The sequence below is a fragment of the Triticum urartu genome, chromosome 7A (assembly GCF_056163025.1).
Source record: "Triticum urartu cultivar PI428250 chromosome 7A, HENAU_Tu73, whole genome shotgun sequence".
Lineage (NCBI taxonomy): Eukaryota > Viridiplantae > Streptophyta > Magnoliopsida > Poales > Poaceae > Triticum > Triticum urartu.
Genome location: NC_141879.1, coordinates 732865059 through 732876245, shown reverse-complemented (window position 1 = coordinate 732876245; position 11187 = coordinate 732865059). Strand labels below are relative to the sequence as shown.

General features: G+C 46.3%; 2 protein-coding genes across 2 annotated transcripts; both read right to left on the bottom strand.

The window, feature by feature from the left end:
• Positions 1-392: 392 nt before the first annotated feature.
• Positions 393-3194, bottom strand: LOC147962421 (uncharacterized). The gene is made up of 3 exons (XM_087537048.1): positions 1194-3194; positions 854-1073; positions 393-757 (listed from the first exon to the last, which is right to left on the bottom strand). The coding sequence occupies exons 1-3, from the start codon at positions 3099-3101 to the stop codon at positions 522-524; spliced, it is 2364 nt and encodes a 787-aa protein (XP_087393174.1). The 5' UTR covers positions 3102-3194; the 3' UTR covers positions 393-521.
• Positions 3195-8694: 5500 nt separating this feature from the next.
• Positions 8695-9634, bottom strand: LOC147962420 (uncharacterized). The gene has a single exon (XM_087536791.1). It carries the CDS (start codon positions 9585-9587, stop codon positions 8745-8747), a length of 843 nt encoding a protein of 280 aa, XP_087392917.1. The 5' UTR covers positions 9588-9634; the 3' UTR covers positions 8695-8744.
• Between the last annotated feature and the right edge of the window lie 1553 nt (positions 9635-11187).

Below are 11187 nucleotides of genomic sequence, written 5' to 3'. Positions count from 1 at the left end.
TCCTGATACTGGCACCAGAAAGCAGCAATCTTCTTTAAGCAAATCATTCATTTATAACTGAACGAAGCATAGCAGCACGCGGGTGGTTACGAGGCTGCAAGATTTGCAATAAAATGGATCCTTCAAAACCCGATTGAAATCCTCCTGGCACCTTGTGAATGCTTCTTAGATTGTGCATAAATTTACGGATGCATTTGTACGGCCTACTAATTTAATCCTTTTTTTAAAGGAGGTTAAAACCCCCAGCCTTTGCATCAATCGATGCATGCGGCCAAATAATCCTACCAAACAATATTAAAGAACAAAGAAACAATCATTTGTTGTATCAAATTGTAATAACTAAAGCTAAAGTAGATTATGTGCACATTATAGCAGAAATGTTGTGTCATTCATTGAAGCATATCATTAGTGTTAGGTGGTCCGGCTACATGGAAAACAAGTTACAAGATTATCATTCAGTGACCTCCCCATGTTTCATGGGGTTTTGTTCCTCTAAAAAAAAGGAACTTTCAGGACAGAGATCACAACGTCGTAGCTTCTGATTGAGTAGCAGAGTAATCCAATGGTTCAGTACAGTAGGTTAACTCGGATTCAACAAGGTCATCCATATCAGTCTGATAGCATTTCATTGACACTGGAGCATTCGCGTATACATAATCCACTGTACTTGTAGGTTCCGTGTGCACCGGGCCGATGTGAGCACCAGAAGCAGGATGTATTATTTTTCCCATACTTGCCTCACACATTGAGCATCGTCCTATCAGAAAAATAGATAATTATGCTTGAGTATTAAGACGGCAGGAAAAAGACATTACGTATTGCAATTCAAATTAAGAAAAACAAATATGGTTACCAGGAAATGGATTGTTGGCATCATAATAAGGAAGCGGGCAGCAAAACGAACCACCACCAGATTGTTCGCTCTGAGATTTTGACATCTGAAGTTGAGCAAACAAGAGGATTCGTGGTGATGAACCCTCTCGAACCACCAGGAAGTTAACATGGTAGCAATAAGAATACAACACCCTATGTTCCTCCACACCACAGATCATTTCCAGATTATACAACGGTTCCTACACAAACCTTCAGCGGCATTAGAACTGCAAGTAAAATGATTCTTGTGCCATCTCTAGCTAATACCATACTTAATCACATTCCACTTAATAAGGGTCAAGATTAGAAAGGCAGCTTACCCAAGGATGTTGAATGGCGTAGAGCCGGAGGAGTTCGTCAAGCTCTCCACGAAGAAAGATTTGCTTCTGCTCCAACCTCTGCTTCATAGTTGTAATCTCCGGTAACCTTGCCATAACAATATCTTTCGGAGAAATCCCATACAATGGCAATGATAATTTGTCTTTGCACACTAGGTGTAATTTTGTGACGGAGGTATCACAGAGTGGGTTTCCTCCATCTCTGAGTATCTCGGTCAGGATGGATGCTGTATGAGGCTCAAACAGGAATCCAAGACTAGATATATGATGCTCTTTCAACGGGTGGTTCGCAGCCTTGCTAGCATGACGAAATACACGAGCACATTTATCTGTTGACTGCCACATCACTGACATGAGAGACAAATCACATCGTATAGCGCGGAGATACTGCACAGCCTTGTGCTCCGAAAAATCTGTAGCAGCACAAACAGCAGCAATAAGGCCCTGAAGTGAGCTGAGCTCTAGACGCCGCAAAGTGGTGGCACCAAGGATATCTGGCTGAATTTCATAGCTGCCATCATGTGGTGGGGGACTAATGGCATCGTACCAAACAGCATGGACGATGATGTTGGAGACCGGGTCCAATAGGCCATAGCAGTGCCCTGCCACCAGTATACCACGAAGAAGCCTTTGGGGATGAGAGCTGGGCAGCTTGGCGAGAGCTTCGACATAAAAGGCATGTATGGTGTCGACGAGAGACATCTTAATTGACTCAATGTGCTGGCACGTGGGCGCTGCATCGGCAACCTCCATCGGAGTGTGCATGTGGAACCCCCGGAAGAGGTCGATGGAGGATCTGATCTTGCTGAATATAGTCTTGGATGAACGCATGTTGGTGATGTTGAATGTTGTATGGCGCTCGAACGTAAGTGTTTCTGCCATGCTGATTCCTTGGCCATTGAGGTTGAAACAGTAACGACGGCAGGAGTCGGAGTCTGTTCCGCTGCTTGAAGCACGAGGCAACGTGAAGTGCAGGTCATGGGGAACCATGAGGTGTTGGTAGTGCAAAACCTTTATGAAGGTTTCCACATCATCGACGCCTAGGCAGTGCCCTTTCTCCAATGTTAGCAGCAAAGATCGCATGGCCTCCGTGGGCTGCTCGTGGAAGAGCAGTAAAAGATCATCAGGGGTCGGGTGATTGACTTTGATTGCTGCGATGTGGAGAGCAAGCTTGAACCGGTCACGGAAGAGGTCAGAGTGGCAGACTGCGATGTGGTTTTCTTGCATGATGGTGGTGGACTGTCTCAGTTCCATCTCAGCGATGCAGATGGCAACAAACAAGTCACCGCCTGAGAGGTGGATGTAGAACCTGGCCTGTTCCTGGGAGAGATAGCGGAAATAAACCTGCATGAATGCAATGAGGGCACAATAGGAGTCGAAGGCAATCCCTGACCAGGTGTTGCGAATATGAGGGTTGATAGGTCCCGGCGGGATCTGGTACTCGGGTGGTGAATAGATGCCGGCACGGCGACGACAGAGCAGATTTAGGCTATTGAGGATGATGTTGGACACTGGGTCGAGAATGCCGATGCAGTGGCCACCGAGATAAGCACACTCGACGAGGTCTGGCATGGCGTCCGCCGGGAGCCGGCGGAACGCCTCGAGGTAGGCCTCCTCGATGGGCTTGTCCGTCGCCTGCTTCAGCATGGAGCGGACGACTTCCAGGCCCTTGTCGCCGTGGGAGCAGGATGGCCACATTAGTGGCGTGTAATTCTCGATCCGACTCCTCCCACGCCGACGGATCTCGAAACTCCACCTCTGAATTGTTGAGCGCATCATCCCTGTCTCACCGTCGCAGACTTGGTCGCCCATGATCTCTCTATCGCCGTGGTAGTAGTCAAGTAGGAACTGCTTCAGACCCACGGCCTGCGCCTCGCCCTCGTCGACCATCCTCCCCTGGGCTCGATTTGACTGCAGGGTTTCTCCCGGGAGTTTCTGGCGAGAAAGAAAAGTGTTGGGGCACGTAGGGTTTCTCCCGGTGGGGAATTTGTAGAGAGGAAGGGGAGTCCGAGACCGTCGAGGGAAGGGGTATGACTCGGGTCCGGATTCCAAATTTCCAACCACGCCACGTTGGTTTCCCTTCCCCGATTTTGCACCGCAAGAGATAAACACATGGAAACCAGATCACTCGCGGATCGTTCCCCAGATATATATCCTCGGTCAACGGTCCCGCAACTCTCTCCGCAGCCGCCGCCTCCTCGCCTGTGGAAGCAGCCGCTTCGCATCTGGATGAAGCCGATCGGCCGGCGCCGCTCGTGGACGCCGTCAGCTATCTCGCGCACACACATGTATTCAGCTCAGCCACCTCGTGTGGTGTCGACGGCGGCACACATGGTCCAACCACCGACATCACGTCTCAGGATTGAGGTGCGTACGAGTGCATTATCGATGCTCTTAGGGATACTGATGCCACTTTTGCTGAGCGTTTTCAATTACGGTGTAGTTGGATCCTTAATTGGGGATAATCAAACTTGCTACAATATTGTACTGCATGGTCCTAATGCACATGAGCTGCCGACGATAGATGTTATAATTTCTGTATGGCATTAGAGGCTTCACTGATATAGTGGCTATAATGTTCATGCCTTTTAGCCCATCACAATTATATTGATCGGCTCTGCCTACAATCAAGTTCTTTGCGTGGCTAGCAATCCAAGAAAGGATTTGGACGGCCGATAGATCAGATAAGAGGGTTTGGCCAAATTGCGATCTTTGCTCCCTTTGCAAGAGAGAGCAAGAACCGGGAGCTGACCTTTTCTACAAGCGTAGATTCACTCTCCATCTTTGAAATTTGGTCAATGAGTGGATAAACCTTGAGCACGTCGACACTTTGGGATGAAAGAAACTCAAGAGTATTTCGCAATAAGTCTTCGCCGCCAACAATCTTGCTCAATAACATCAAGCTTGAACCAGGGGCCACGGGCGCCAACAAGCTAGGGAGCATTATTCCGGGAGAGTAACAAATTTGTATTTTCGGGCTTGCAACACAAACACTCTATTATCTCCTTAATTAATACATGCAGCAAATCATTTGTCCAGTTTCAAAAACAAAATTGATCGGTTCCAGCAGTTTGGCAATAGTGCCATTCTTACTTGTCTGAGTGCTTATTAATTTTCCAATGATCTCCCCACGGACATTATCAATTAAATGCCTTTTTGCAACATAGAGGATTTTATCACCGTCAGGCGTAAGCAGACGCTTAGGCGGCGTATCTATATTCAAAGCGTCAAGGTATACCTTATGGATTAATCAATATTTGGTCCTGATTGCTTCTGACCTCACTCGATAAATGGAACATCAAAGCATAACAATAAATATGAATAAAGGGAAGACAAGCACTCATGTTACGTCATGCAGTTTGTTCTTGAATGTTTTGAACAAAATATAAAGGGTTCACAAATCACAATCCATACGTAATTCTCTGCTTTGGCATTACTGTGTGAACAATCAATGAAATTGACCTAATATTATTTTGCATGAGGCAATTAGTCATGGTCATGTTGATACCGTATCCTTGTTAGGATTTGTTAGGTCTACTTGGTATAAACATGAGCCCATTCTTGATTACTTTCTGTTTACAACTTCAATATTCATTATATTTGACATTTCTGTCTTGAATTTTTTAAGCCTACGCACCTACCCGACGGAGCAGATAGATCGGAGAGGCGGGAATTGGACACATTCCTCACATTTTTCTGCGAGCTGCTTGTCTTGGCTAGATGATGACAAAGACAAAAGGTACACGAAGTTTACCTAGGTTTAGGCCCTCTCGAAGAGGTAAAATCCTACGTCCTGCTTTAATTGTATTGATTGTGGATGGTGTACAGAGTATAGATGATCTACCTCAAGATTGTATGTGAACGAATCGGGTTTCTACCACCCTGGCACCTCTGTTTATATAGATACCCGGGATATCTAGGGCGTACACATGGTCGGCCGCATCTAAAGGTTAAATATAGCAAGGTGCAACCATGGTGGAGTGCACGGATCCAAGCAGGATGCCATCCGAGGCGCGAGTAACCATGGGATCCATGCGCTGAAGCACCAGATCTTGGCTACTGGCCACCTGCGTTTTGATTTTCGGCCGAAAAAAATGAATTTCGGCCGAATTTCGGCCGTCTCGCTAGGGCCCGATAAATGGGCCTATCGGCCGAATAATTTGGCCTAGTTTGAAATTTTTTTGGCCGGCCCAGCTTCGAGAGCCTTCCAGTTAGGATTCCGCTGAGACAAAACCCACGAACTCACGCAGCCTAACCCTAAATCGCTCTTTCCCTATCCCTCCTCCTCCTGTGTGCGGCGCCGCCACTGCGCACATCTCAGGCGAGCGCTTCCACCCCATCTCCTCTCCCTCCTCCACATCTCCGGCCCTCCTCCGCATCTCCTCGCCTCCACCCCATCCACTTCCTGTCTGTTGCCTCTCCAAGACTGCAGCATGGTGCTTTGTGGCTGCAGCAATGGAGCTGATGGTGCGCCAGCCGACCAGTTGAACGGAGGCAGTAGCACGGGGCAGCGGCAACATCCTAGAGGGCGTCCAGTTGATTGGCAAGGTACGAATGTTCTTGATGCCTTTATATCCTCCTACTTGAAGCAACAATTTGTCTCATCCATGGTACATGCATGCAGTTTCAGTTCTTCAGTGATTTCAGATTGATGTTTCTTTGTTTCTTAGTTATAATCTGTACTGCGACGTACTTGTGTTGCTTTAGATCAAGGAGAGGCCCCTGGTAAATGGCTTGGAAAATGCATATATCATACGGGGGTAAGAAAAATTGAGTCTTGATGAGTTGAACATAGTAGTGACATTATTAATATGAAATATGCATGCATCTTGTAGTCACCAAGGATGCTCTAGGTCTGGTAATATTTATTTTGGTTCAACAGAAAAGTGGGTTACAAACCTTGTTATGAACGTCCTAAAATATATAATTGTTCCATATATATGGGCTGTGTGCTTGTTTTTGAGCTGTGAGATGATGCTTGTGCGCAACATTAAATTTTTTTCTCAAGAACAGATTAATTTCAACAGAAAAGTACATGTTGACCGATGATTAATTTCAATGTTCAGCGGTACCATTAAGTGGTGGTTCTAGAACTAAGCATCATTGTATCATTCTCAAGAACATATTACATTTTGTGACTTGTCTGTTTGGCAAACTAGAGCATTGAGTTGTATATAAATTACTTACTCCTTAGTATCTAAACTAGAGCATCGAGTTATATATAAATAACTTACTCCTTACTATCTAAATTAGAGCATCGGGCTGTACTGTTTTTTGTTTATTATTAATATGAGGACACCCTAGTAAGCAAAGTTGCTTTCTTAGTTACCTACACTTCATAACTGACCGGTGTTCTTTTCTCATTCGATTTTCAGGTAATGGAACTGCAAATAGGAGTGGCAGCGGCAACCATGATGCAAGTGCAAGTGATTCCCAAAGATCTGGAAAGGTAACATACTAACATGATATGAGCTGTGAGATTGCATGGGGATCTTATAGAGCTCTAACTTAGTTCAAATAAAAAAAGTTGGCATAGAGCTCTCACTTAATTCAGTAGTTCCATGAAACTATTTGGTATTTGTTCGTAAATTGGTTGAAGTTTTTTGGTGTGAGTGGACATAACAGTACACTGCGCTGTCCATGTAGTGAGATGAGGATGATCACAATTCAGAGTATTTGGATCTCTCTTTCATATTTCTATATAGTAAGGCATATATCTTGATCTGTATGGCTTGTCAAGAAGAAGACCAAGGACGTCAACAACCTATACCCTGTTGCTTAGAAATCTGGTAAGTCTCTTCTTTTTAGTGTTTTATCATTCATGATAATTGCTTAGAAAATTTTAGTTACTTGGAGCTGCTAGTTACTTAGATGCATGCACTTTCTATCCATGCCTAGCCTCGTTATCATGTTAAGCAATGTATTTATATTATCCTGAAATGTTACCACTTGACTATTGTTGCACTAGACACTTCCCTGTTAGTCCATTTCATTTCATTATGCACAAAGTGGATGAAGAAAATTCTGATGTTGAACTACATCCATCCTGATCCTTTCTCTGTTTTCTCTAAACCAGAAATGCCACATGAAGAACTAAGGATATCAAGAAGCTTTTGGATGTATGCAAACTTGGAACTGCTGTTTTATAGGTATGTTAACCACTATATTTATCATGCAATATGTTTGAGCTTATGCATGATTTTTTATTCACATTTTTCACCGTGGATTTTCCTTCTGTATGACAATTGACAAACGGCTTGTCCAAGCCAACAGTGGGCTGTTTGTGTCTATGTTGCTTGCTTTGTATCCTTAGAGTTTTGTTGTGCTGGAGTGCAAACTATAAACTAGAATTCAACATTCTAGTGTATGGAGGCATTTAACCTTTTCTCCTGAAGCTTTTTGGTGAATAAAAACTATATTGCTGCAGTAGATTCGTTATTTATTTCATGAGCATGCATAACATTTGAGTATTGTTCTACTAGCTACTTGTCCTGATAATCCATTTTATTTTTTGTTGCACAAAGTGGCAGAAGATAATTCCGATGCAGAACTACCTCCATCCTGACCCTTCCTCTGTTTTCTCTAAACCAGAAATGGCATGTGAAGAATAGCCGGGGATATCAAGAAGCTTTTGGATGTAGGCAAGCTTGGAGCTGTTGTTTCAATGTCATGCTTTGATGGTTGTCTTTTGGAGCTGTTGTTTCTATGTGTAATCCTTTAAGTCTGTTGGCTGTACCGGACTATTTGAACTCTGAACTACGTTGTGATGGTTGAACTGATGTTGGACTATTAAGGGTTATGTAGGAGGCAACTTTATAACTGATGTGTGCCTGTTATGTTGGACAGATGCAGTTTTATTAATCCCTTGAGCTTATTTGCTGAAGTTTAAATGATCAATCCTGATGGTTGTTGCGCTGCTATGTTTATGCTTTGTTTTATTTCAAATTTTGTTCAAATTTCGGCCGAATTTCGGCCAAATTTCGGTCAAATTTTCAAATTTTGATTCTGCAATTTCGTCCGAGGTTTTTCCGAAAAATTTAAAATTCCCGAAATTCGGCCATTTCGGCCAAGGACGAAAAAAAACACAAACCGAAAATCAAAACGCAGCTGGCCACTCAGGGTGCAGATGCACACCGGCGGTGTACCTTGCATAGGGGATGAAGTGGAGGGGGCGCGTTGGGCCCCAACGAGCGCGAAGGCACCCACCGCCGCGTCCACCACATGGGGCTTTGCCCTGGCGGCGTAGGCAACGACGGCGGGGTAGAACAATGGTGCAGGAGACTAGAGGGTGGAGGAGCCGCCCGAGTCGTCCGTGAGAAAGACACCTTTTGGATGTTCTACTAGTACTATTCGTGTAAAGAAGCACAAGTCTGAACAAGTGTAGCAAAATCTTCTTCTTTGTACTATATTTTTCCCTGTATATATGTACAGTATGCAGTGCCAAATCAGCAAAATATATACAGATGGCCTAGCTAATTAAGTTTCTTTTTCTTTTCATTTTCTATATGTACACATGACATGAGTATTAAATGACTAGATCACTGGTGTCATGATGTTGAGAAGTGAAACTCTGGTCTGCAGCACGCTCCGGAACACCATGTCGCAGGGGTCGTCACACTTGTCAAAGCACCGCTCCTGCGCGAACAGCCTCTCCATTGCCGCCTCCGCTATCTCCAGCGCCGCGACCTTCCTGGTGGCGAACGTGGGAATAAACATGGCCATCTTCTTGCAAGAGGACGCCGGGGATGACATTGACGCAGCAGCAGAGAACACGGCCGCGGAGGCCGCGGCGCTTGCAGCGGCTGCCTGCACGATCGTACCGGCCATCTCTGCATCCTCGCCGACGAGGTTCTGGCGGGTGCACTTGGAGGAGACAGTGGAGACTGACGCGGCAAGGCGAGCGAGGTCCTTCTCGGTCCTGCGCTGGGACCTGGCGGCAGACGCGAGCCTTGTGGCATCGCGCCCCCTACGGAGCGCAGCACGGGACTCAGCGGTGGCATGCCTGAGCGACATAAGGCACTCCTGGAAGCCTTGGTGCGCGTCGGCAAGGAGGAGGAAGACGTCTAAGAGGCAGTCGGCGGCGTTGCTGGTGGTGCACCGAAGCGCGGCTCTGGACTCTGGAAGGAGGAGGACGCCGGCGAGAGCGGCATGGAGCGCGTGTAGGGCGGTGAGGCCGGGCGCGAGGGAAGAGCCTGCTGCTGCGGTGTCCTGGATCCAGTCGCGGATGGCGACAATGTGGACGTTGAGGTTGGCGAGGAGCGGGTGTGAGGAGGTGGTTCCGGGGAAGCTGACGGAGCGGACGTAGCGGGACGACTTTGAGAAGGACGTCGCCGGGGTCAGAGGGAAGGAGATGGAGCGGCCGAAGTTGGGAGCCATTTCGATGGATCGGCAGCTAGCGAGTTGCTTCTTCTTCTCTTTGTGGTTGTTGCTGAGATGAGATGAGATGTGATCGACGGAGAAGACGATCGATGTGTTATATATGCAATGCAAGGAGGAGGAGGAGGAGGCAGGGTAGCTTGGCAAGTGGTGGTTGCACGTGTGGGTGGCCGGGCAGCGGAGTGCGTGGGGGGTCCGTTGCAATGTAGTGCCAGCGCTTAGGTGTCATGTTGGCGATCGAGAAGGTAGCCAATGTGTTGGACGGACGTGCGTGCACGCACGGTCAAAATAGATGACCTGTGCTGTGTCGCACACGTACATGTACAACAGCTCGCACTCTGGCACTCTACACGCCCTTGTGCTGGACTACAACCATCTTCATTCCTCAATGCTACGTGCAAATTGTGCTGTATAGCTCATGGTATATTCGGATGGTGAGTGGCGACTCAGGTCGATGCTTCGAATAGATTAGACCTCCACAACAACCGGATCCGTGCATGCGATTTTGTCCCTTTTGCGTTGCAAGTTGGGAGACATGAGAGATTCCACATGTGGTTTCAGCATGTGAGATCAAGCTGATGGCAGCTAGAGCCAAGGCCAAAATTAGACACGCGTTTGAAATCCAACCTGTAGCGTACGTGCACATCATGTATATGTCTATCCATCGATTGGAGTACGTTGGAGCAGTGAATGATTGTACTTGATTAGTCTGATAATGCATGTTGCACACGAATGGGTTGTCGTCGTCGGTCGTCTTTCAGTTAATCAATTCTTATCCGACTACGCACCGGCCTTCTGGTAGCGACTACCGAGCTTAATCAGTTCGTTTGTGCACGCATGCATCATTTTTTTTAAACTTTACAACAACTATCTCGATCATACTGATTTTTGCTCCAGCTACCTAGTTGGGAGAGGTTACTCGTGTCGCTAAATGATTGAATTGAAGGAAATGCACGGGTGTCAGCCAATATACTTGCATGCTCTATTTATATTCAATTGACAGTGGATCATTCATCATAATGCCCATTTATATTCATTTATACGAAATTAGCATGCTAGCAGCCATCATAATTTTGCTACCGATTAGTCGTCCACTAGTAGATAAACCACCATTAGTCCCGGTTGGTAAGGGCCTTTTGTCACGGTTCCTGAACCGGCACTAAAGGATCGTTACTAATGCCCTGGCCCTTTAGTCCCGGTTCAGTCCAGAACCGGGACAGATGGGCCTCCACGTGGCCGGTGCATCGAGCCCAGACAGGAGGGCCTTTGGTCCCGGTTGGTGGCACCAACCATGACCAATAGGCATCCACGCGTCAGCATTTCAGGGGCTGTGGTTTTTGTTTGTTTTTTTTAAATGGGGGGGTTTTGGGGGGTTAATTTAGGTGTTTCATATATTGTGTTATAGCTATAGCTAATTAATAGAGAGAAATGTCCTCTCTTATGTCCGTGCTTGGTCGACGCGCTACGTACTATATACGTATAGAGAGGACTAGACACGCTAGCTATCTAGTAAGCAAACGAAGGAAACGGAAGATCGTCATGAACATATATGCATACAGAGAGAAGTGATATCGACCACCTCTCCTTCTCCGAGAGATTG